This window comes from Calidris pugnax, unplaced genomic scaffold, assembly GCF_001431845.1.
Source record: "Calidris pugnax isolate Ruff unplaced genomic scaffold, ASM143184v1 scaffold24, whole genome shotgun sequence".
Taxonomy (NCBI): domain Eukaryota; kingdom Metazoa; phylum Chordata; class Aves; order Charadriiformes; family Scolopacidae; genus Calidris; species Calidris pugnax.
The window spans coordinates 24,781,188-24,808,146 of NW_015090922.1; the positions used below are offsets into that span (position 1 = coordinate 24,781,188).

Consider the following 26,959-nt stretch of genomic DNA (forward strand, 5'->3'; position numbering starts at 1 on the left):
AAACAGGCATCTGTTGGAACAGAAACTTTGTCAGCTGCCCGGAGGTGCTGCTTGGGAACATAAAGAAATACACCACAGGACACCTGAAAAAAAAATGATAAGGGGAAAAAAATTGTGTTTTTTCACTTGAGATCGGCTTAGAAGTCCGTGCAGAGACCCGGCAACCTGCCCGCTAACAAAGCCGCAGCTTGTGACCAGTGCCTGTTCCAGCGCAGGGTGTGCACAACCCTGAGGAAATGAGAGCCTGCTGATTGCCGGCGGTAATTAATGATGCAGGTGTGAAAGGAGCAAGGTCAGTGCGTGTGCACTTCAGTGGTCTGAAGGCCGTAGGGTTGTACGGGTGTCTGTGGGGCGGTATTCTGGCCGCTGCACATCAAACGAGCAGTGGTCACACGTGGGTTATGAAATCAGGGGAGCTCTAGCTGTGAGCCCCAAGTGCGTTTGAATTGTCTGGCCGGTTTTGTGCCTCCTCTTTCATGGTGCTGCTTTTGTAACTTCAGTGCGTTAATTTGGAGTCGGAAGCGGCAACATGGAATCACATAATGACCTTTCCTGCAGAAGTGCCTGTACCACTGACAAACGTTTCTGAAGAAAATCCAGAAGTTTCTCAGCTGGGGAGGGAGGGAAAATGCTTTCCTCTTCGGAGGTTCACTGTTTCAAGCAGTTATTATTCGGTTTGTGTTTGTTACTGTGAATCTATGTTGCATCGACAATGTTAGGATAACTAGGATAAAAAAAAAACAAACTGTGGTTTTTTAAATACTGAAAGAGTTAAGTGTACATTTTGTTTGGGCAAGGGTTATTTAGTTGTAACCAATTGAGTAATGTATTCACACTGAGGAGAGAAAAAACTGATGTCTCTTATAAAAAGAGAGTGTCCATCATCCGTAGGAAAATGCTCATTACTGTACATGTGCTGTCTCTTTGTAAGCCTGATCCTTGCATGATAATTTAAGGAAGAGTTTGCCTCTTAGCCTTCAAAATATTGCAAAATATACAAGCTGTAGGTATGGCTGCCTTGGCAGAGAAAAGAAGGATGAGCAAAGGGACCTCTTTTGTCTCTGTTGTCTTCTGTGTTCTATTTTTTTATTATTCAGGGTGTTTTAGGAACATTAATGAATTCATATACAAGAGTAAGAAATGTCCCAATTTATTAAAAAAATTGAAGCTATTTAAGAGGATCTGGTACTGCCAGATAAAGCCAGTCTTGTTTCATTTGAGTATTGAATTGTTTGGGTTTTTTTCTTGTTTACTGCTATAGGTGCTCTTTATTACTTACTATGTGGAATCACTGATATGAATAAAAATTAAGTCTCATAATGGGACATGATTTTACAGTAGCTGTGACATAAAAGTACATTGTGTATTTCTGTGTAACGTCCCTGTGTCTCCACAGTTGCAAAATTAGCTACCAGTGGAGGCCAAAGGCAGAGTGAACAGCAATTCAGTTTTTTGAGGAGTTTAAGTCCCCTCTCAATAGTCATTGTGCACACATACACAAATGGAAATTTGTTAAAAAGTTAAGCCTGTTCTAGTGATTTTTTTACCTTGACATCATGAACTCCTTAACACAAGATTGGAATAGATATCTTCTTCCATCGATTCTGCTATTTCTAATAAGCAACTCTTGATCTCTGTCTTAAGATGTCAGCTGGGCAGCTTACATTTATTTGGGGAAGGGTTGAGATGCCTTTTTGTTTGTTCACTTTGATTCCTAGCAGTCTTAGGAAAAGGCTGTTCCAGAAGCTTCTTGTCCTGATTGGAAACATTTTCTCATTTCTGGCCTAAACTTACTTGCAACTGGTTTCTGCCCTTCTGTTCTCAAGCCTTTCAGTTAAAAGGGTGTTTCTCCTCCTTCAAGTACACCTCCATCATGTAACCGTAGAGATCAAAGGTATCTCTTTTAAACCTTTGTTTTCTTAAGCTGAGCAATTCAGGGACTTCTGACTTCTACTGGAAAAAATTTTCTTAACTACCCCGTGTGGAAGGCCTGTAGTTTGGCTGGGTGCTTTGGCCCTTGGTTCTGTCTCTCCCTGTGCAGTATTCTGGCCTTCTCTGTGTTCATGATCATTTTCACCTTGGTGTCACAGAAGATAGAGTAGCTATCTTGTAGGCAGTACTCATTAATTGGAAAAAAAATAAACAGGATCAGTTCTGAGACCAAAGGCACTGGCCTTTGCTTCAGTGTCCTGACTTTGGTGGCATCCTGCTTTCTTTTTTTTCATCAGTTAATGAGACTGTAATTCACACTTCTGAGCAAGCCTTGTGCAAGAGCGTGCTTTTAGGTTCAATTTAAGTTCTTGTCTAACTGGTTACAAACAAGTGCTATCCAAAGGAAGTTTGTGGGTAGGAAGCTTTAATTAATTTTGGTAAAAATCTTAGATACATGCTAATTATAAAGTGACCTCAGAAATTTGAGAAAGAACAGACAGACCTGCTTTTAGCACTCCAGGTGGATTCATTGCTAATTGTGTGTTTTAATTGATGGCACAAGTCTTGTTGAGTAGGAAATTACTCACTGTAGGGCTTCAGTTAGAGTGCCTAATCAGAAAGCCCCACACATTCAATGTGATGTGCTGCTGCTTTGCTGATGCTAATGCCCTTTACAACGTTATTCCTGTTACATTTCTGGGGGTGTGTGGCAGCTAAGAATGGGCCCTTTTGGTTTTGTTAGAGTCAGTCTTCTACTAGTGAATAATTATGCAACAGATTAAAACCCATCATTTTCTAGAAACTGCTTGTATGCCATCTGTTGTCCTGTGGTTCAGCACGTACTTCTTCAGGCACTGGCCTAATGGAACCATGTACAGGGTTGGTTAGGCTGGTGCTTAGTGACCTGCCTTGCAGGATTAGGGCTGTCCCCCTCATGGACTAGCCTGTGTACATGACAGTGAGACAGGAGGAAGGAGAGTGTAACCTGCTTTGGGCTTCTCAGTACTGAAATAACAAAATGTAGAAACAACCTCTGAGGTTCTGAGTGATGCTGTGCTTTTTAAGCACAAATTCTGCCGAGATGTGATAATTTCTTAAGAAAAGATGTTGTATGAAATCTGTTAAGCCTGTCTGGGAGCAGTATGCTTGGTCACAACGTTATTTCATCTTTTGTAGGCATGTAAAGACTAATAGGCTGGTGGCCTTGGAAATCGAAACCTTCCATCAACGGGTCAGGTTTGCCATTGGCAGGCGCTGTGCAGTTCTGCCCAAAATGCCAGTTGTTCCCCAGCCTTCATCTGTGAGATCTTACTGTAACATTCTTTTCCAGGGATGGGCCATCTCCAACAAAACCAATCTCCTCACCTTAGATGGGCATGAAACAATTCACAAAGAACCCACAACAAAGCTTGTATTTTCCAACTGAACTGTATTGGGATTTTTTTAGAGTTTGCAATTATTCTGCGGGCTAATGTCTAACACAGTGCAAACTACTAACAAGCAGTGCTGGAGTTGCCTTTTTGCGTTTTGGCGCAGACGCAGGAGGCAAAGGGTACCAGTTCTACCAGAGCTGGAGAGCAAGGCTTGTGGCTGAATTCAGCTCTTCACCAGTTCTCTACTAAACTGCTCTCTGAGTAGAACAGCCAGAAGGGAGCAAGTAGCCTTCCCTGGGAGTAGGCTTTTGTTGTGTGCCATCAGGGATCAGTAACTACTTTTCAAAGGATAAAGATGCTGTGCTTTCCCCTCCTGCCCCCTTCCCCCAACACACCAAAAGGAAAAAAAAAAAAAAGAAAAAGGGGGGGGGCATCGTTTTCAGTGTTGAGAACAGGATTTGCTTATTCCTTTTGTGTCTAGGCTTCTCATGCTTTGGCCGTTGTTCCCAGATTTGTCTAGCAGTGTGCAAGCGCTGTATTAATGCTGTTTAGAGCACCATAATCCCATCAGTATTACTACTGCCATTTTGCAACTCATAAGGACCGTGCTGTCCCATTTCTTGAAGGGAATGCTGTTGATGTTAAAATAAAAGAAAAAAAAAATAAGAAGAAAATGAAAACCGCTACAGAGGTTTTCCTCTTTAAATCCATAAAGCTTTTTTGAAAGCTTGTCTGTCTCAAGGAGTACTGTGCTCCTGCGGAAATCAGGGGTGCGCATCTTGGCAATTTTTAGCTCTGGTACAAAGTAGTGCTGCAGGGGGGTCATGTAGCTCTGCTTGCAGAGAAACCTGTAATGCAGATGAGCTGTAGCCGATTACTCTAAGTGAAGAAGATTAGAGAGAGGGAAAGAGCTGCTTTTGCTCTATGGTTTGTTCTTTTCTGCATGTGTCAGCATTCTGTGAACACAAACCTTCTTTATATTCAGTTAATTCCCTCCTTCGTGTTTGTTTGGATCTTTCACAAAGCAGTGCAGAAGAAAAGAGCATTTAAAAACGGGAACATGGTTGCAAAGTCGCAAGAATAGACCGAGATAACAACCTGGAATGTGTGAAGGTTTTTTTTTCTGGAGGGGTGTTGTTCCTTTTTAGTCTTATCTTATGAAGTGGATTAATTGAGAATATTCTAAATAACTTCTGCCAGGCTTACTTAGTTCATTGGTTTTTTTTTATTTTTTTTACTAAAAAGAAGGTAGCTGCATGAATAGCAGAAGATACAAAGCCTAGCCTTCTGTGGAGCTCACTTATTCTAGCAGTCTCTAGTGGAGGTTCTCTGGTGCTTGATAGTGCAGGTAAGCCTACACTGCTGTGTTTTGCGGTGCAGGCACTAACGACAAGTCTCTTTCTCTGTCCTGTCCCGTTCCATGAAACATGGGAATTTAATCTCTGTGGGGACTGCACACCTTGTCAAACTTGACTGAAAATGACTGGCAAATTTAGTAGTTGGTAAGGGACTCATCAGTAGATACATGTGCAGCAAGATCATATTTACCTTGTTTGTTGACAAAATCAAGCTAAATGATCTCTCAATCTTTTCATCTCCTTATAATGACAGTAAATATAATTAACAGCTTAACTTGACATTTTGCTTGAGAATCAGGCTCACAGGAAGGAGAGATGCATGTTAATCGTTGTAGTTGGGGATTTTGAAAAACTTCAAGAGCTGTTGACTGCTGCTGAGGCAGTTACAGTCTGAGAAGGGCGAGCAGATTGACTCTCAGCAGTCACCTCCTTCCATGGCCAGCTCAGCAGGAGACACACCTCTGCATCTTTAGCTTCATCTTCTACGGGCACGGCTTTGTGCTCTATATATGCACTTGTTTACCTTTTCCTGCATCTCTCCCTGACTTTGATCTGTTGGCAGTTCTCAGTCAAGCTTGACAGACAGGTGGAGGTCTCAAAGACCAGCGTTCTCACCAAATTTCATGAAAGCTGGTGGCCGAGAATCCTGTGAAAGATTATTGCAGCTCATACTGAGGTGAAAAACGGTACTAATAGAAATACATGTATGGTCAGACATCAGAGAACTGTGTGGAAGCCTGTCCTTACAAATATCACAGCCCAAGAAAGCTTCAGTAGGAGCTTGTTATGCACCACATGACACAAGACTCTGGCAGACTGGACTTCAGTAGTCTTAGAGCTGACAGAAGTACTCCTTACAGTTGCTGTACAGAATTAAATGGATTTCAGCAGCTGAGAGAGGGCTGCTTCCTTTCATGTTTTTGTAGCTTTCGCTGTGTGTTAACAGCCTCGAGTTAAACAGCAAAGTGAAAGCAATTTTGTTCCTGATGCTAAAGGAGTGTAGGGTAGGCATTGCACATTTGGCTACTTACATTCCACTGAGAAGTCTGGGGCTGTGTAATGCAACTGGGATGCAGCTTAAAGACAGTAAGAATTCAAAAGCAAGGCAACTAGCAATAGTGTCACCTTCGGATTGGAAAGTCTTCCTCTCCTTCTGCATCCCTTTGGTTAGGAACACTTTCAGGGTTTATGGTGGAATTTGGTATGTAGCTCCCTCCCCACCCCACTTCACAAACCACAACATTTACAGGTCGTCTTCTTTTTTGTCTTTGTAATTGGAAAATTTAAAGGCTTAATTATTTTGCACAACCAGTTCAAGGTAAAAGCGATATAGTATGTATTTTTTAAGCCTATTACCAACACTTAAAATTTTGGCCTAAGAATGTACAAAAATAGAACTGTTAATAAGTTTGGTCCCCAGTAGCAAGTATTGATTGCTTGTATAAATTCTTATTATTGACTTGGAGGTCAGCAATGTTTTCTCTTAAATTATGCTGCATCAGAGCATATATATGCACATACCTGAATTGTCCTTATAAATTAATAATAGCCTTAGTCTTTTTTTTTTTTCCTCTGTGCCTCTCGCTTTATCTTCCTTTTTTTTTTTAATAGTGCTAGTTCAGAGAGAGACATATGAATCTTTTCCTGAAAGTTTAGCAAGTGTTATTTTTATGAAAGTAGCTTCCTTTTTTTTCCATTTTCAGTGGTCTTAAAGTAAAATGGCATAATCCCTGGGACAGAGAAGACAATCATCTGAATATAGACCACTGTAATGCTACCTTAGTAAGCCTGAAGATTGCCTAAAACAAGAAAGAGCTGTCTGTTCTAAAAGCAGTAGGATGTTAATTCTGAAGCATCTGTTACATTAACATTGTTCCCACACAAATGGTTCATAAGCAAAAGCTTCACTCATTTTAAAATATAAACTAATTAAAAGAATGTATATTTGATTTGAGTAGCTTATTTTTAGGTTGTTTTTTTTTAATTGATTTAAGCCAATTTATGCTATTCTGAGTCAAGTCACCCCGTAGACTTCCGCTCTTAGTTTTATTTTTCTTTAATTTTGATTTAATGAAATAGTTCTGCTTGTAATTAAAAGTGATATCTTAAAAACCAAATCTGTGTAAACAATACCTCATGCGCAGTCTACAAACACATTAGTCCTCCTATGAGATTTATACTGGAAGGCTTGTGGTTAGGTCTGCAGAGGCTGTTTAAGAATAATCAAAGAATGGAAGAAGAAAAAGGAAAGAAAAGGGATGTGTGATAATAAATTATGAGACTACAGAGAAATTTGCTATAATGTTGTAGTCTTATAAATGTGTGGCTATCTAATGTATACCTCTGCTGTCGTGGAGACCTGGCATATCTTGGCTATGTAATGATCTCTGAAGACATACAGAGCCTCTGGATGGTTGGTATTTACAAGCATAAAGGAAAAATAAAATTGTATTTGGGTTGAGCAATGTGTTTGATTTACAGGTTTCTTCAGATGTTACATAGGGCAGTAGGTTTGTTGCTCTGGCAGCAAACATTGTATTGCTGAACCTTGCCACCAATTCAATGTATGGTTGTTATAGTAGATTTAACAGTTGACATGAGTGAAAAACTGAGGAATTGAACCAGTGGCTTGCTGCTTGGGTTTTTAGGTCATTCTGAGCATAAATTGGTGTAAATTTCTCAGAATATGTTCATCTTAAATTAGTGGTAAGGTGGTTGTTGTTGTAACAGATTTATTTAAATAACTGTGGAACTTAACCTTTTCCTAGAAAATCATTGTTTATGTGCTTAGAACTAAAATATTTAGTGAGAAGTGGACTGAGAAAGGTTCACCTGTGGAAACATCACTCTGTGCTTTCCCTGCTCTTGCACTGCTCTAAGACTCAGTTGCAGAACACTGTTTTATTTGGCTCTGGAATTAGGAAGTCATGTGCAAGCCAGTATCAATAGCCCCTAAGTGAAAAAAAAAACAAATTCTGAAATCTCTTGCTGTTGATTCAGCACTGAGCAGAGGAAGGCCAAGGCCTCTCCACTGCATGCTGCACGCTGAAGATGGACCGTAAGGCTAGATGGATGTCTGGTGTGATTGGGCACAGCAGTTCCTGTGGTGGGTGCTGTGAGGTCCTAGGTTAGTGAGCAGTTTTAGCAAGACTCATCTATCTTCTCAGTTTTGAAGTGGCTAAAGGGAGTGCTGGTACAGAAGGTGTATATAAGGAATGCACAATACAGATTTGGTGATATTTTTGGTCTCTTTAGCACTAGATTTAACAAAATCTTGTCTATGCTATGTATAGTAGTTTAGAGGGCACTCACGCTTACATTTGCTTTCTTTATCTGCAGCGTAATGAAAAAAAAGGATGAGAGGAAAGCAATCCTTTGCTAAAGCTGAATGTAAATCTCTCTTAACTCTAGAATGTCTGATGAATTAAACTAAGCAAATTCGCTTTATCTACTTGCCTGACTGTTTGCAGGCTCTAAGTCAAAGCTTCTCAGGTCTCTATCTGGTCACAATCTTGCTTGAAACCAAGTCCAGCTTTCATGGTCTCTAAATTAGAACAGCACAAGCGAAATTGTGGATTACAAGTATTGGCAGTGACATCCAGCTATGAATAAAGCCAGGGCATTCCCCTGTGTAGGGATGTAACACCCTGTGTGAAGGCAGAGTTGGGTTCAGTTTCAAATGGTTAGAAACGATGGGCCTTGATATACTAGCTTGAAATGGTGAAGCAGAAAGGTGGTCCAGCAGTTTTAAACAGAAGGTGAGAAATGAGTATATTTCTGAATCTGACGGGCCTTGTTAAAATAATTTCTTTTGTAGGTAGAATAATGGTGGATTCTAATAGTGAAGGCCTGGTACCAGTGATGACAAGTCCCCAGGCTTTAGGATAAATTGTGCTGGAGGAGGTATCAATGAGCAAGCAGAAAGTCCAGGCTGTCTCAGGAGTTCGCAGAGGGAACAGTAGGACCTTGTGTCTTGCCCACAAGGTTTCTGATGGCTGATAGGAAAGAGAATCCCAGCAAGAACATGTTCTCAGGGGGCAGCTTGCCTCTACGACAGGCAGACAAATGTTTAAAGGATGGAAGATACTGTCAGTCAAAACCAAGGCTTATGTTCTTGCCTGCTTTGTGAGTCACAATTTCTTAGTTTTGTTTACCTGCAGTGACTTGCTTAGCTCATTGCAGTGAAGTTTTCCTAGATTGCTAATGAAGGTTTTGGCATGTCGAAAACGCTCCCCTGATTCTGAACCAAGAATGCTATAATAATTCTGCTTCTTTGTCTTAGTGTTTCAGGTTCCCAGTACTCTTGCTTTTGAGATGCATTTTAATTATTACTTGCACCTCAGGCCTATGGTAATATGTGTATATAATAAATCTTTGTCTCTTTGTATTTTTAGGTCCACTGGCCTTCTTTCCTCAGTGGAAGCTGAAACATTATGATGTTATTGTAGGTGTTTTGTCAGCTCGACACAATCATGAACTGCGCAGTGTTATCAGGAACACCTGGTTCAAGCACCTGAAACAACATCCTGCACTGAGCCAACGGTAATCTCTAGTGTTTTGTAATTTGGGGCTTGTTAGGGGGAAGACTGTAATGCTTAAACATCTTGCATTTATTTATTTATTTATTGAAGGTATTTGCTTTTTTGCGAGCATCTTGTACTGGGATTATTTTTTTAATCTACTTAGTAATATATAAGAACTTTTCTGATGTGTAACTATTATACAAGCAATAGAATGTAATTGTTTGACTGTTCACTGCTGTTTGTTATTGCAGTTAGTTGCCACTATTCATTAGCGATGTATAAGACTCTCCATTTTTTGTGTTGCAATGTATGCTTTGTATGGTATGCAACTTGAAATGCTTAGCAATTCAGGATACTTGAAAGCAGGAAGGATCACATTTGGTGAGAGAACCACAAAACACTCTTACAACAGCCTCAGCTGCAAAGTTCAGGTTTATTTCCCGCTGAACCAGGTGCACCAAACTGCTGCAGTGTGAGTGAGCAGCAGAACCCTTCCTGATTGCTTGCCTAGACCTGACAGTCTACAGACAGCTTTGTTCTTGCTGAGAAGGTTCTGCTGCAGTTTATTCCTGGAAACATTGTCATTTTGATAGGCCTCACGTGTCAGTACCTGCCTTGCACTGAAAGACATTTACTGTTCACTCTTTTGGTGTCAGCATGCAGTTTGGAGTGAAGCAAGCTACTTCAGTTATCTAAAATGTGACCTTTCATAGCTCATGTGGAGTTGCAGGAGGTTATTTAGCTGCCAGGTGAAAGACTAGGCTAAGGTGGATCCTCTTGTTGCCTTCTGACGGTTGCACAACCATCATTGGGGCTGAAAAGAGCAACCTGTTGTGCTGCAGCCCAAAATTGAGACATTTTATTGTAAGGGATAGTCGAGTCCTTGTTTCTCCTTTTGATGCTATGTGTCTTTTTTCTTATTTTGTTTTCATTGCCTTTTGAATGCAGAATATTTAAATAAACTTGAATTAAGTAACAAAGACAGGCAGGGGAAGGCAGGTCTTCGGGATCCTTCAGTGTTGCCTTAGGTCTTTTTCTGTTTAGTATGCTGGCTGTCTTGAATCCCATTCCTAGTTGCCAATCTTCCTGTGTCCTTATATGAAATGTAAAATGCTAATGTGGGTTTGGAATTGAGCTCCTATGAGGGGATTCATGTGGTTGCTCTACATACAGACTGATTTTAAGGGGTTCAGAATCTCAATCCTGTGGAAGACAGGCCATTGTGATGAAAATAGTTTATTGAAGATGGAGGGAGGAGGGAAAAGAACTGGTGTTAATAAAACCAAATTATTTTAGTGTCCTTGTGAAGTTTATAATAGGTGCGCATGGTTGTGCTGTGCCGGTGGACGACAGAGAAGACCCCTACTCCTGCAAACTTCTGAACATCAGTAACCCAGGTATAGAAGTTACCTTTTAAAAATTCTATGATCTGAACTAGAGCTAATATTTTTTTCTGAGAGTAGTTTGGGATGCTTAACTGAGACAGCCATTCTTGAAAAGAAATGCCACCTAGAACTTGCTGTCTTAACAGTTGCATGATCTTCCTGTATATACCATGTGCAGGCATGAAAGGGAGAGATCTTTGGGGTATGAAGGTGAGGCCATTGACTTCTAATGGATTTGCATTTTCCTTGCGTTTGGGGACAGTCTCTCCCATATAATGTACATTTTTACTTGATCCCTGTGTAAAATGAAGTTGGAGAGAGATGGAATGACCCAGTCTAGTGTCATATGTGAAGGAAGTAGCAAGGCACCAGAATCTTGAGTGGCAGATAGACTCCTCTGGTGACAAAGTGAATTCTAAGCAAGCCTGGCTAATAGCTTTTTCAGATTCAGCTCTAGAGAGAGAACAGTTAAGAAATGTACCACAGGGAAAAAATGAAATGCTGTCATACAAAAATTCCTAACTAAAATTGTAAATTCTTCCTGTCACCTTTTTTTTTTTCTATTTAATTTTTTCTTTTTAATTGCAACTTAACTAAAGACTGCTTGGCACTTACGTGTATAAAATGAAACTTCTGTTACTTTCTCTTTGAATGGCAACGTCCACTGCTTAGCTAATCTCCCAAAAATAAATGGTACCCCAGGGTTTAGGGAGGCAATCATGCCAAAAAACAGGCAGCCAAACTCAGTGGAGGTGTATGCCATTTTGATACATGAATAATTATTTTAATGTGCTAATATACAGATACTCATGCAGTCAAATAGTGTTTTTGTCTTCACTCTGTGGATTTATTATGTTTCTAGTCTTTTCCCTGGGGATATGTAGGCATTGACTTGCAGTTGCTGGTAGCCTGTAGATTGCTGCATCATTGTGAGTTTCTCCTTGCTGCAGTCTGCAGCCAGTTGTATTTTCTTCTCCTTCAGCATTTGATTATCCTTGTGCACTTGCGAGCTGTGCTAATTAATCAGAATGCTTTGTGTGTATCCAGTGTGCTTTGTGTGTATCCAGTTTGAGAACTCACATTACCTCTGTCCTTTCTTTTTCATACAGTTTTGAATCAGGAAATTGAAGCATTCAGTCTCCCCGAGGATGTACCTTCCGTGCTATCTGAAGACAGAATTGTCAGTGTGAACTTTCGTGTACTTTACCCCATTGTCATTACCAGTCTTGGGGTATTTTATGAAGCTGATGGTGTGGGATTCCAGAGGAACATCACTGTGAAACTGTACCAGGCAGAACATGAGGTAGAGTATTGTAGTCTTTTGAAAGTGGACTAAAGCATGTTGTCTCTTTATTGTGGATTAAGTTCTTACAGAAAGCGACATGCTGTGTTGATGATTTAGAAGAAGAGTACTTAACTGACAAGCGTATGAATTACATTTTCCTTCTGTTGCATTGTAAATTCTTATTTCACAGATATATATATGTGTATATATATATACACACACATCCCAGATGAGAAAAAAATGAAATTCACAAAGCGCTGTGAGTTAATTTAAATGGCCTTTTGAACGAGCACTCATATCAATTCCAAGCACAATTGTGGTTGCATTTGAGGTTCTTAAGTATTGATGGGTATTAAAAAATAAAAAATAAACTGTTGAACATATTTAAAACACATGCAGAAAGGCACATTTGGTGCCTTTAAGCAGAGAGATGCAGGATGTGTAATTTTTTCTTGTCTTCTGGCAAGACATTCTGAGACTTCTAGAAACTGGTATTATTTACAGGTAATAATCAAACTTCAGTGATAATTTTCCTCACTCCCAAACTATTATGGGTTTGAGATAATAGTTTAGTGCTCACCTGGAGGAAAAAAATCATTGAGTATGACTGTTGCATTTGGGATATTGCATTTATCTCTACCTGACTTTTATGATGAGCTTTCAAAAGAGCTAGGTTTGTAATAGCAAAAAAAAAAAAAACAAAAACTGTAATCAGGTGTGTGTTTCCTAAATGGTAGAATTCTAAAAGTTGAGAGCTTAATAACTTGATCTGCCTTAGCTTTTTACTTCCAGTGAAGGAGAAAAATTAGTATTATAGGCGTGCTTGGAGGCTGTTTTCTGTAGACTGAGAATCTGGCAATGCAGCATCTCTATGTCATTTGTTATTATCTAAGAGCCATTTGGTGGGCTATTTAATATAGTAGCAATTAATTCAGGGGTCAGCATCCTCTGTTGCAATTAAGAGATTGATAGTAGTCACCTATTTAAACAGAAGATAAAAAGTCTGTAACCTGGGAGATGAGTCTGAGTCTTCCAGATGATGTGCTGTGTTGGTTGGATTCTATTTGAAGTTGTACTCTTGTTCCATTGTTGCTTGCTTCCACCTTATCAATCCAACACTTGAGTTCTGTGGAGGCTGAGACTGTTGTGAGAATAAAGCTTTCGCTAAGTTTTGTAGAGTCAGTAAGCCTCTTTCCATTGTAACTAACCGAGATGATCAAGATTTACATAATCTTATAGCGCTTTTAATGTGTGTTTTGGCTTTTTTTTTTCTTTTTTTTTCTGTTGTTCACAGGAAGCTCTCTTCAGTGCTCGCTTTAGTCCACCAAGCTGTGGAGTGCAAGTGAACAGATTGTGGTACAAGCCAGTAGAGCAGTTCATTTTGCCAGAGGTATGTGCAGTATCGGAGCTTCCTGCAGTTCTTCTAAATCAGCTGGAGAGACTGACCGATAGAATTGGCCTTTGCTTGAAGCTGAAAAGGGCAATGGAAAATCTCTAGAATGTTAATTGAGGGAATATGCTGAAATCTGGAGTTTCTTTTACACCATCTCATTAGCACCAGTACTACTGCAAAAGCCTGAAAAATTACAAACTAGTTAAAAATTACATTAACGAATAGTAGCGATTTCAGAAACATTTTCCGTTTCTGCATGAAAATTGTTTCTGCATGAAAATTGTTTCTGCTTCAATTCTGTGGCAGTGTTTACCAGAGAGTGGGACGCTTGTTTCTTCCTCCTGCTTTTTCAGGCGTTGGTACACAAGACAGGAAGGGGAGGATGGCACAGATTTCTAGGGAACAGCTGGAAAAGATGTTTCTGCTTCTGATGTGTTGGACATAACAGCAAGATATTGTGTGTTACATATGCAATGACAGTTGTCATGGTTGAAGTGTTGTAATCAAGAAGTTCTTACTGATGGCAACTGAAATTTTGGTTATTCCTTTTCTGGCAGCACTAGTGAGGAATTTTGTGTTCATTGAACCATGCAAAGAAACAAGAATTGGAGCTTGAGGAAGATCTTTAGTAAAGTCTATCTGTAACATACTGAATGGAGTATGTGGTGCACAGAAGACTGACATTTGGCTTTTTAAAGCCTGTCAACATCCTACAATAGAAGTTGGTTTGTTGTTTGTTTGTTTTGTTTTGTTTTTTGTTTTTTTTTTAAATGGGCGGCCCTCAGAAATTTGGGAGAAGACTTCTTTTTGGACAGTAATGAGTGTTAGCGTTCATATTTGTCCTGAGATACAAATAGCTAAGCTCACAAGGCAGGTTCTAAAGTCTGGTGGTTGGGGTTTTGTTTGTTTGTTTTTAAATCCTCTTTGGGTTGCGGGCGCAATCCAAGAGTAGCGTTTTGGTATAGGGATATAGAACCTATAGAACCTGACTGCTTAGGAAGGAAGGTGATTTAGCACAGAGGAACAAAATATAGGTAGGAAAAAGCCTGATATTGTTACAGTGAAGGTTTAGTGAATACAAGTTGACTCAGAATGCGAATCCTGATACAGCAGCCCCTCCCAGGCATAAGGAATTGTTGCTGGTGGACCAGTGATCTCTCACTAGATACGTCAGCTGCCATTTTAGGCTCTTCCCCTTCATTTAAATATTCTCCTATTTGACTGAACCCTTGCTGCTATTTCTGTAAATTGTCTTTGGGTCTGCGTAGTTTTGTTATGCAAGAAATTCAGTGTTTTAAGAAAGAATGGAGCAAGAAAAGACTGGAGGGGGAGGAGAGGATGTTTGGGGCCGGTTTAATCCCTGAGTTATTCCCCTGGCTCTATAAGAATGAGTGCATTTGGAAACCCGCTCTTCTAAGGGGAATCTGCAGCTGATTAATTGGTTTACCATCTTAAACAGTTTTTACTGAATACTATGCAATTTTGTTATGCTGGCAGGAGACCTCTCGAGTGAGCAGACCTCTTGCAGTATTAATGATTCAGGGGTTTTGACTTTTTGAAAAAGAGTATTGGTTATGCAGTAATTTGGTAGTATAACCTGTAAGCCTTTTCCCTGCAAGACTGTGTTGGGAGATACTAAAATTCTAGGCAGTTGTAATTTTGCTATAAATGATTGCATTTTTCCTGAGAGGCAGATGGGAAGTATTTCATTTAGAAAGGGGATATTAGTATTCATATATTTCTTTGTGTGGGCTTCCTTAATCTGATACATGTCATGTGCTGAATGCTTACAGGATAACATGATGTTTCTAATGTAGATTAATAGGGTTTATGCACAGCATGTAGTCTCCTGCGATGCTTGGGATGCTGAACCATACGAGATGATTCAGAGGAGATAAAACGCCCACATGTTCCTATCTACTTGTTTGAGAGCAGTAAATTTAGTGAACTGTTTAATTGCCACAAGATGGTTTCTGAGACAATATCTATTCTCTGCCTTTCCACCTTCAAGAAGTAATGGGTTGTACAGTCTGTTGAAGAGCTTCATTCATCTTCCAGCTGAAACGCTGCTCTTTCTGCTCGTCTTGGGGAAAGGGAGGGGAACGCAGCGTTAGAATAAGCACCTGGCAGGCCAGATTGTGAAAGACAGAATCCATCATTCAGCTTTGGAACGACTGAAAGCACAGAAGAGCAGAACCACTAGCAGATAACGAAAACTCACACAGGGGCTCTTACAGCCAAGTCTTAGCAATGTACTTATTTTGTCAAAAAGCATGGGCTGCTTGCATGAAAATGGGACCTCGTGCTATGCATATGCTGTATTACTAATGGGGAGTAGCTGGAGAAACAAAAAGCACAGCGCTGTTTAACAAGAGGAAGGGAGTTTGCCAGGGCTGCATTATGTCAGTACACCTGTTCGGTATTCACTGTAAATGCCACTGTGCTCTGGCAGCCACAAGGCTGGAATTTAAATGGGGAAAAACAGATGATGTAGTCTCAGGTGTGCCGCAAATGTTTTGCTTTAAGCATTTCCAGGCCTCAGCTTTCATTAAGCGGCTTAGAGGAAGAATGGCTGAAGGCAAAAGTCATTAGAAAATTTGCTTACAAGTCTCTCAACCTGGAAAATAATGACAGTTTATAGCTTTAGGACACCTTGCACTGTGGTTCACTGGTAGTAACTGATTAGGACTCTTAGCACGTGTTTGAAGTCAGTATCAGTAATAGTCAGTGGTGAGAATTTTAATGTTTCTGGTTGCTGAGGAGTGAAAGGACTCTCAGGCTCACTAAACAACATACCAAAGGCTGTGTCGCTAAGCAAGGCACAGAAGTGGGACTTACAGCAAAAAACATTGGAATGGGAGATGACACCTACTGCAAATAGAGAAATTGAGCATGTGGGTTTTACTGTACAGGGTGTTGAGGGGTCCTGCCACTAAAAAACGTCTTATTAGCTGTCCATTTCTTTTGGTAACTGACAGGTAATTTAAAAAGCAAGGGGTAAGTATTGAGCATGCAAGTCAGGCTTGAATAGACACTGACTAGGTTCATTATTAGATTATAAACTTGGCATTATACATAATAAATGGGAGACTTCTGAAATACGCAGCTGTCATTAAATACCAAGACTGCTGCAGATATTAAGACCTACTTCTAGAGGAAAGCAAAGGATTGACCTGAGCTCTAAGCTAGACTTAATGGCATCAGTAACTGGAGAGTTTCTGGAGAAGGTTTCTGAAGTACAAGGATGCTAAAATGGGGAAGAGCTGAGAGGTTAGTACAAATAAACAGACTTTTTATAGCAAAACTACAAATAGTTGAATGAAGTTATTTCAAGGTCCAAACTAGCTACCAGTGTTTTTCCTATGAAACTGGGAGAAACAAAATATAATGTGCTCATCTGGCAGTCAGGAATATAATAACCCTACAGCTACTCTATACTACCTTGTCATAAGGGTGAAATAGCTTTAAAATTTTTTTTTAAACTATAATACTACACATATTCTTACCTGTACAACATATGGCTTGTCCCTTTGCATGTTCTCAGGGGTCTTCAGGAAAGTCTTATATAAAAGGGGTAATAGTTGGACTGTTAGGTGAATTGGTTTTGTGTTGAGAAGAAATGCTTTAAATGCAAGAATTTACACACAAACATATATATAAACCATGGAGTGACATAACTTAAATCGACAGTTCAACCCAGAAAGTTTTAAAGATACTCACTTATCTTCTCCTTTCCTTACCAGCCAAGATGTGAGGGCAGAGTTCTGTGACTCTGCTACAGTAGCTTGTGACAGCTTTGCCAGGATGAAGGTGGCTGTATTTTCCTTTGAGTTTTGCTGGTGTCAGGATTGAGTCTCTGATCTCTGGTTTTGGCAGATAACTAAAAAGCAGCACTTATTTCCAAATCTGTTTTAACGTTTTCTGTTTGTAATACAGGATTTTATAGTTGATTTTAAAAATTCACTTCACTTTAAATACCATCTTAATGATGTTAGGAAGCCGGAGCCTTTTACACTAGACTTCTGTTAAAAGTTTAATGTTCCTAATAGAGAGATTCATGATTAGTCTTAAAAGCATGATTACGCGTTACTGAGTTTCACAGATGTATTTCTTTTATGTGTAACTCATTTTTATGGAAGTGTTAGTAAAACTTCTGTGTTGTGCATTCAAACTATACGTTGTGTGAAGGTGGCTATTTTAAAATAAATAAAAACCCCAAAGTGATTGATTTTCATCCTTTGAAGTCTTTGAATACCTGCATAATGGTGTTTTGCTCTCTTACCAGAGTTTTGAAGGTACCATTGTGTGGGAAAGCCAGGATCTTCAGGGTCTTGTTTCAAGAAACCTTCATAAAGTGGTGGTGAATGATGGAGGGGGTGTTTTCAGAGTCATTACGGTGAGTCACCTCACTTTCCCTTCCACTATGTTTTTATTTTACCTATAAGTCTTGGGTATTTAGCATTTTGCTTTCCTGTGTTTCTCTGTAAATTGTTAATTCAGTTGGGCTATTTGTGTCAGGAGAAGTTTACTTTGCCTGGGAAAAGGACAAAGGCATGTGAAAAATGATGCTAATAAGTGGCATTTTCTTTTATTTTGAAGTGAGTGAAGTCCATCTGTTGGCTTTGTCAGGTATGAAGCAGTATCAGTATATCAGAGATGGCAAAATGTGGGTCAAAAATGCTGTGCTAAAATCCCAATGGATGGGATTAAACCTGTTTTTTGCATTTTGGCAGTGTGTCTCTTTTCCTATCAAAATATTGCTTGCTTAAGCATGCTGTGCTGTTGGATTTTAGCCAGAATAACTTTACGTTTTGCTCTCAACTTTGAAACTAGTTTTCCAAAAGTTTCAGTCATACCACTAGTTGTAGGTGAAACTTCAAAAAATGCCACAAAACTTTACAGTTAAAAATCTTAGTCTTATTCTTTCATTATGCAGCTACCTAAACCAGAAGAGCTTTAAATTAATTTAATTCCCAGTTGCCAGAAAACTTCACATCTTAGAATTGTAGGGAAAAACACATCAGTCACAAGAAATGAACTAATTTATTTCTTTCTATAATCTGTCTCTAGCAGGCAGGGGAAGGGTCACTGCCACATGAACTCACAGAAGGTGTGGAGGGAATAGCAGGTGGTTTTATCTACACTATTCAAGGTAAGTCTGCACAAAGTAGCATCACATTTGATGTTATGATAAAACAGGAACTTTAAATTACATTTCTGAGATAAAATTCATATGATCTCTATGAACTTGATCACCTTAGGGCAAGCAATGAAACCGCATCAGGACATTGACATTAGGCATAAAAAAACCAACAAAAAATCAGAAAAAAATTGATTTTTTTCTACTAAAACAAAATCTTTGTCACCCGTTCCAATTGACTTGAATGTCTTTGTCTTTTTATTATAAGAAGTAATGTTTTTATCTGGACTCTTCTCTGTCCTTGTCTTCTGTTAGCCAAACACAAGTTAAAAATGTTGTGCAATTAAATTTTTCCCTTTTGAATCCTGCTACTGTTAGAAGTAGTGTGCTGTGATGTTTAATATTAACTACTGACAAACAGTGACTACCCAACATAGCCCACCCTTGTTGCTATTTTACACCTATTTTGGCAGAACGTTCAGGGACTCTATAGGAGTCCTTTCCAATGTCTAAGGTTTCAGCACAGAGCGCTGGAGTTGGTGTATTCTTACGGTGCATCGTAGCCAACATCAGCAGTGACTGAATTTCAGAGTGTAGCCAGGCCTGGCAGATGTAATTGGGTAGTTCTGTTGTCTTGTCATCTGTGTAGAAGTCTAAACTGAGGTCTGCTAAAGCCCTTCCATCCTGTTTGTCAAAAAGTCCTTCAGCACCACAAACTCTCTCCTTACCAAGTAGTTCAGTATTCTTGGAATATTTTTTTAGCTTTTACCTGCAGTCAGTTACGTGATGTGGGTCAGCAGGGACCATTTATGCTACATCAGAGCAATGGCAATGTGATTATATTTAGCATCAAATTTTTGGTTTGTTTTGAGGTTTATTATTTTTTTTTAGCTGAGGAGCAATTGATATAACAGTAGCCTTTTTAGTCTACCAGTAACAGTAAAGTCCTAGAAAGCTCTTGATATTAAAGAATCCTAAAAAGTTGAATTCTTTTGTTACTGAAAAGGAAGAGAATACTTTTTTTACTTTAAACTTTCTGTATCTGACCTTATGCAAAGATATGTCTCTTTGTTGTCCTGCAACTTTTATCATTTTATAGAAATTTTTAAATTGTAGGGATTTTCATAGCCCCATTGAGTTGAACACTTCTTCAGATTTGTTTTGTCAGTATGCTGTGTACCATCCAAGAGAAACACGTGAAATGGTATGTAGGTGAGCATCTTTGTTTAATGATGGGTGCTGTTTCTTGCAGAAGGTGATGCTCTTTTAAAAAGCCTCCATACTCGACCAGAAAGGTTTACAAGTCATATAAAAAATCTTGAAAAAGAAGATGCTTTGTTGAAGGAAGAAAGCAGTACCTATGATGATATCGTTTTTGTAGATGTTATTGACACTTACAGAAACGTTCCAGCCAAACTGCTGAACTTCTACCGATGGTAAGTCGAAAAGAAAGTATTTTCTCTTGGGAATGTTGTTGTTTGTAGAGCAAGATGATCCAGCATGTTAATGTTGTCTGACAGGTTCCATGAAATGGAATTGCCTTATGTGATTTGCTTCATCAAGTTGTATTTTGCTCTCACAGTTTTGGGGGCGTGTAGTGAGTAAAATAGCAGGATGTATAGTTCTTGAATGGTGACCCTTGGTGCCTCAGATAAGCATGAGCTGGCAAAACAGGCTTTGCTTAAAGAGTCCAGGTGTGAAAATTTTCATGTGTCCTTGTAATTTCATTTAATTGCTTCTGACTGAAGACTAGCAGCCTTAGTCTTTTAAAGAATGGCTTTTGGCCAAGATGTACACTTAGTGTTTCAGTTTGTGGCCATTGACTCTTGCCCTGTCACTGGGCACCACTGAAAAGAGCCCGTCTCTGTCTCTTTACACCCTCCCTTCAGGTATTTCTATACATTGATGAGCTTCCCCACGAGACTTCTCTTCTTCAGGCTCAACAGTCCCAGCACTCTCAGCCTTTCCTCATAGGAGAGATGCTCCTGTCCCTTCATCATCTTGGTGGCCCTTTGCTGGACTCTCCATCCAATGTGTCCATGTCTCTCCTGTACTGAGGACAGGGTGCTGTACTCCAGCTGTGGCCTCGTCAGTGTTGAGTAGATGGGAAGGACAGGAAGCTTGTGTATAGGGGGAACAGAAAGTTGAGAGGAAGAATTTTCATAGGGTATTATATTTTCTGTGGTGAATCTAATAAGTTACTAACGCTAATTTGCAATTCTTTCCATTACCCTGAGACAACTGTTTCAATTAATTGATGTTGCTATGGACTAAGAAATACAGCTGACAATTTTAGTTGCTTGCAAGATTATGCACTCATTTAACAGATTTCATGGTTATGAATGTAACTGAAAAACTGGACCATGCCTTCAGTTCTAAAAAGGGACTTTAAATGTCAAGACTTAGATCTTTGTGATCATTTCTTACAGGTTAGCAAATTTTTCAAGATTTAGTAATGAAAGGCTTAAGGGAGATGCCTTTCTTGTTAAGACAAATTACCCTTAAAAGCAATGTTTGTTAATCAACCCAGGACTAATCCCTACAATTTTAAGCTAATTTGATTATTTTTCAAGGGACAGATATTCAGCTATTTCAGACAGTTAAAGATTACTTTTTTCACATCTGAAGGGTGCTTTACTGAGGAAGAGTAAGTACCAAGTTGTTTCCACAGATGTTTCTTACAGCCTTCTACAGTTGTATCACCCTTAAACTGACTGTCTCATCCTGAAGAGTAGGCTACTGACATGTAGCCACTGGCTTGTACCAGCTGTGCTGCCATCATCAACAGGGATTCACGTCCTTCTGAGGTCAATGCTGTTTTTAAGATGGATTCATTAGGAAATCCACCATCTGTCCTGGAGAACAAAACTTCAAGTTTGTTTTCTTCAGCTTATACATAAATCCATGTTGTGAGATCATCATAGGATGCAGCTGCATCTCCTTTCTGTGGAACAAGCAGTCAGCCTTGGTCAATAAGGAAAATGTTTAAAAGTCAAGGGTAGGAAAGACATTCCTTCCCTATTCCTTCCCCCTCTGCTTCCCAAAAACCTCCTGCAGAGTGTTCTCCTGCGTAACTGTAGTTTGTGGGCTGCAGCTCAGCATCTCATCACTTGTTTTTTTGGCTACAGGACAGTTGAATCGACGAGTTTCGATTTGTTGCTGAAGACAGATGACGACTGTTACATTGATTTGGAGGCTGTCTTTAACAGGGTAATGCAGAAAAAGCTGGACAGGCCAAACATTTGGTGGGGAAAGTAAGTTGTTTTTTTAACTTGTCTTTAAGGGATACCATGTCTTTAGTGAATGCTTTACTGTTTTAAGTCTGTTTTCATGTGGGTTCCCCTTTTCTGCCTGTGGCAGCTAGTTATAATGTGTAGAACTTTTCTGCCTGTGGCAGCTAGTTTTTTATGTGTAGAACTTTGGTCTCTGCATACTGAGATTCAATCTTTACAATAGTTTTCCAGATGTGCCTTTACACTGCATTGAACTTGCTGAATATCTTGCCTAGTTTTAAAATGTGTTGTATGTGTCTTTGTCATGGTACTTAAGTAAATAAAAGGCAAGTACATGCTAGAATTGTAAATGTTACTTTTTTTTGAAGCAACTGGATTTTTTTGGTGGACTTGAGGAAATGGAGTAAATGGGAGAATCAAAATTAGCTTTATAATCTATCCTTTATTTTGAAGTTTATGAAGGACAGGCATTGCTGCCCATTTTGCTGCTGTCTGAAATGGCAGCTCTGATTCATGAATTCTTGAGTGAAGTTCCCCAGCCTGTATTGCCCTTGTGAATAACTAGGAGGATCAAAATAGCCTGTTTCTTCCTCTCCATCTATGGAATGCATCGCTGCGCTGGTACGACAGCCAACATAGCAGAAACACTACACTGCTGTAACACTCAGTGTAGCACAACTGCACCATGTGTCTTCCTGCTGAGGAAAAGCTGGAAGGTGTCTTGCTTCACGAATCTGGTACTGGCTGTTGCTTACTCATAAGGTGATTTAATAAGGTGTGTGGAAGTGTGTGGAATAGCTGGCTGTCTTGTGATGATCTCAAAGATCTGAGTGGTGGGCCTGTGTTCTCTAGCCTGTACGAGTCCTCTGATTTTCTGGTTGAGTTGCATTTGGAAAACAGCTTAGAGAAAGGAAAACAGCTTAGAGAAGGTAGATAAAACCCCAGTACTTTGCCTTGCTTCCTCATTTTTAAGCAGTCACTGGTTTTATCAGGAAAATGGGTTGTGTAACATCACTGTAACTGCTCACCTGCTGGAGGCACCCACTTTATGTCACATTGATTAACCAAAGGGGGTTGGACATAGATGTGCCTGTTACAGAACACGGGGAAGGACGCTGGCACTTACCTGGATCAAAACCCAGCAGTGGGTGCAGACAGACCTGACTGTTAATGTTGTATTTGTTTCTGTTCTGAGAATTTTCTCTTATTGCCCAAGACTGAGACCAAACAATAGTTACACTTTTAGCTGCTGTGTTCAATTAGATGTGTGCCCTACAGAAGTACAACCAGGAACTATAATTAGGATCACCACCTATTTCTTCCTTTTAATATTGTTTGTCATCAGTGTTACTGCAGTTGTTAGCAGCATCCATAGGTTTCACAGAGGCCTTTGTATACATCTCACGTCTAACATGCTCTTCAGTTTCAGACTCAATTGGGCAGTTGATCGAACTGGGAAATGGCAAGAGCTGGAGTACCCAAGTCCTGCGTATCCAGCCTTTGCTTGTGGGTCCGGCTACGTCATCTCCAAAGACATTGTTCAGTGGCTGGCAAGCAACTCTGAAAGATTAAAGACGTACCAGGTAGGAAAGCGTTGGTTCAGTTTTTCTATCTTAAACTGGTCCGGGGCATAGCACGGGTAGTGGATGAGTTGGAAAGGACATTGCTTAAGTGTTGGTGTTGGTTAATGCTGGCTTTTTGCAGTGCTTTTGGTTACTACACTTAGTGTCTTTTCTAGGTCCAAAGCACAGCTGTTTTGGACTGAGAACCTGTGGAGCTGTAATCTTGTTTTTTGTATTCTCTTCTTTGAAGAACAATGCATTATCACAGGAAAGCTGGGAGGATTAATTTAACACCTCTAAAATAGTCAGACATAAGTTTATGTAGTTACCACCTTTTACTGCTGGTACATGATGCAACTTACTGTAGTTGAAAGTCATACTTCATGCTTTCCTGCTGCTAATATCTGTATTTTTTATTTTAATGTGTTGTCTCAGGGTGAAGATGTGAGTATGGGCATCTGGATGGCAGCTGTAGGGCCCAAGCGATATCAAGTAAGTCTGAAGAAATTCTCTGATCTTATGGAAAGAGAACATGCTTGTGCTCCAAGTAACATAGGGAAAATGTTTTTTCTTTGAAAAAAAATAAATTGACATAGCCATTGGATTAAAATCCAGAAAAAACTTCTTAAGATATTTTTAAAAGAAAATACCAAAACTCCCACAAACCAACTCCCACCCCTCAAGTTCTCTGAATAGGTCTAGCAGATCAGAGAGGGCCACATACCTCTGATTGGTGACCTTTGTGTGGAAAGTTTGTTGCTAGAAACAATGAAAATCTGAATCTTGGAAGTAAAGATTGTTGAAGACTGAAGTCTTTGTAAGAAAAACTACTGAAATGGTTCTCTATCTAACAGGATAGTCTCTGGTTGTGTGAGAAGACATGCGAGAGTGGAATGCTCTCTTCCCCCCAGTATTCTCCACAGGAACTGAGAGAGCTCTGGAGATTAAAGGAACTGTGTGGAGACCCTTGCAGATGTGAGGAAAGATGATGGACTTGCCTTGGAAAACAGGGTAATTTACAACGATCATGGAAAAGTGTACATTTGGATTCGTTCTTGGAACAATAAGGAATATTAAGGTATCTTTTAATGTTGGGTTTCAACTAAAGTATAACAATATTTGCACATCCCTTTTGATAATTACAAGTGGACTGATACTATTCATTTTCTAGAGCATATGTGTTGATCTGACAAAAACCAAACTGTTTAAGATAAACTTCCTTTTTATATAAAATCAAAGACCTACTTGTAATTAATAAATGCACATAAGAATGCCAACTAGCCTGTCTTTTGTAAATTTAAGTACTACTGATTTAACTCAGTATAGAGCTGTACCAGGATGCAGGGGAGAGCTGTGCTCAGCACCAGGGCATCTGGTAGGTCTTGCTGCTGCAGGGTCTGTGCTGTCCGAGGGGCTGCCCTCATCCCTGCAGGGGCTGGGACAGCCAGGGGTTAGGATTTTATGTTTAGTTTGTTTATACCATTGTCATTTTAGATAAAAACAGTATCAAAGTTTGCTTATACCAAATCTTGAAGTACTGCAAACTTGGCCTGATTAGGAAGGATTTCTGACAGTTCAATGTGTTACTAGATATGAAGCTGAGGGTACACAAATGAAAGTGAAATAAGATTGAGGAACAGCACACTAAAGAATGTAAAATAAAAAGCGATGCCTGCAGTATGCTGAGAACTTATTTATACTGTGGTATGTTAATGCTGTAGGGTAGAATAAAGGTCTGACATGTTTTGACCTTAAATAGCCTAAAGCTGTGTAGATACTTCTACAATTACTGCTGTTTTACTTTGGTTTGCTTTAAGGTATTTTGGAAGTAGGTGAAAACAAAAAGAGCAAGTAGCCTCTTTCAGTGCAGCACTAATTTTGCCCTATTATAAGCAAAGACATCACAACTAAATCACATCCTCGGTTCAGTGAAACAAACTCTCGCTGCAGTGGGAAGGTATGAAATCTTGGCAAAAGGCTTAACTGGAGTTTTATTTAATTGAAGCATTTAAGCACTATTTGGTATCTCTCAAGTGAGACAATTCCTCCAAAAGTAAATGCTTTTGTGGAGACTGACAATTAAGCTTAGGAGCTGAAAGTATTATTGTATAGCCCTTTGGTGCCTGTATGAAGTTCACCTTCTCCCCCAGGAGTGCTGAGGCACGGGCCGTGCTCTCTGTGGGCAGCCTGTAACTCTCCTGCAGTTCCAGCGCTGGCTTCTCCTTCAGTCTACCAAGAGTTCCTTCTCACCACCGTACCAACACGCAGTCTCCATTCTCTATTGAGTAAAACTGCAAAGGCTTTAAGTCATTGTCTAATTCCACTTCTTTTCCTTCCAGCTAGAATAAGAAAGAAAAAAAAAAACCCGATCAGACTTAAACTGAAATCTGTTCCTGTAAACCAAATCTAGATCAGGCAGTCGCAGTCAGGGAGGATCTGCCATGTTAGAGGAATGAAATTAAGTCCTAAATTACAGCATGAAGACTGCCCTCCTTAAGTGAAATCAATTTCATTAGGTAATATTTTAGAACAAGCTATTGACCTTTAGCATATGCAGTATTTTATTGTTGAATTACCCATTTTTAACTCACTTTAGAACTTTCATAGGACAGTTTCAGTTCTGAACCAGGAATTTTAAGTAGGCGATACAGCAATCCTTTGACCCTCTGAATAGTCATAGACTCTGTCAAGGGGAAAGAAAGAAAGAAAAAAGTTATTAGAAAAATGCTGCTACTACTGAGCTGTAGCCAAGTACCAGTGTTTCAACTATACTTGCTTATAGCAACAGGGAAAGGCTGTATTGCTGCTTCAGTTCTAACACTGCAATAATGTCTTTTGTACCTGAAACCATAACTGCTAATATCCAATTGAAAATAGTTTAATCTCTGGTGGATGGGACAGCATGTGCTACTCGGGTTTAAGCGCTTTGATCCCCTAGACCAAATTAAAGTGTTACGGCTTCATAATTTACCTTTTCTGAGTTTGTATTTCCTACTTGCTAAACTAAGTGACCTTTGGGACACACACCAGTCAGGTTCTGACTACTTGCATCTGGCGACTGTTCCCTGAAGTTTTTGTTACCAGAAATTGGCTTTCCCAGCACAAAAAAATGAATGTCACTGTGGAACTAGTGCCATTCTCAGAAATGGTATTACATTAACTAGTCCCAAACAAACTGCCAGCAGTTGTAGAGTGGTTTATATTATGAAGTCAGTTACGAGAAGGGATATTTTTTGTAACGGGTCTTGAATGAGTAAAATGTAGTTTGTTCCAGAGGTGATTCCGGTGTTTGCAATAGATATACTCAATATTTTGTTTGAACTTTCACTTCTTTTGAAGCTTTATCTAAAGGCACAGCAATAGTGAGTTATTCCTGTAATACCACACATTGTACTTAGACAAATATTTTTCTATCAATCAAACATTTTTGTAAAAGCTGTATCTATCTGATTTTATGCAACTTGTGATAATAAATGTGATTTTTATTTTAGAATAAAGCTTGAGTAAGTCTTTTCTCTCAGACTCCATTCTGACACATCTTTCCAAAACACCAGTTTGATTTAGAACAATCTAAATACTACAGGCACTAAAACTTCAAAAACCAAATTTGATACAAGTCAGAATTAGGTATTTGACTTAATGTATTAGACATTAGACCTCAATATCTAGAACTGCAGATATTCAGATATTGAGGAGCTCTTGTACTTGGCTCTTACAACTTCATGTTCTTGTTATTTGGTTAACACATCCACCACATTTCATACCAGTTAATTAG

The 26,959-nt window shown here is 39.4% G+C and overlaps 2 protein-coding genes across 5 annotated transcripts in view; one reads left to right on the forward strand and one right to left on the reverse strand.

The window, feature by feature from the left end:
• The window catches only part of B3GALNT2 (beta-1,3-N-acetylgalactosaminyltransferase 2), a gene marked incomplete at its 5' end in the record, with an annotated part of 27,441 nt that extends 760 nt beyond the window's left edge, over positions 1-26,681 (forward strand). The window contains 11 exons of the mRNA XM_014950486.1: positions 9,058-9,205; positions 10,483-10,583; positions 11,681-11,874; positions 13,151-13,246; positions 17,535-17,645; positions 18,320-18,401; positions 19,642-19,825; positions 21,518-21,643; positions 23,046-23,205; positions 23,620-23,676; positions 24,039-26,681. Coding sequence (XP_014805972.1) covers positions 9,058-9,205; positions 10,483-10,583; positions 11,681-11,874; positions 13,151-13,246; positions 17,535-17,645; positions 18,320-18,401; positions 19,642-19,825; positions 21,518-21,643; positions 23,046-23,205; positions 23,620-23,676; positions 24,039-24,173 — 1,394 coding nt within the window. The remainder of the gene's footprint in view (positions 1-9,057; positions 9,206-10,482; positions 10,584-11,680; positions 11,875-13,150; positions 13,247-17,534; positions 17,646-18,319; positions 18,402-19,641; positions 19,826-21,517; positions 21,644-23,045; positions 23,206-23,619; positions 23,677-24,038) is intronic.
• The window catches only part of TBCE (tubulin folding cofactor E), a 31,814-nt gene continuing 30,011 nt past the window's right edge, over positions 25,157-26,959 (reverse strand). For all 4 annotated transcript variants that reach the window (XM_014950615.1, XM_014950614.1, XM_014950618.1 and 1 more), the window contains 2 exons: positions 25,776-25,867; positions 25,157-25,523 (listed from right to left, as the gene is read on the reverse strand). In XM_014950615.1, the coding sequence (XP_014806101.1) occupies positions 25,431-25,523; positions 25,776-25,867 (185 nt within the window). In that variant the 3' untranslated portion in view covers positions 25,157-25,430. The remainder of the gene's footprint in view (positions 25,524-25,775; positions 25,868-26,959) is intronic.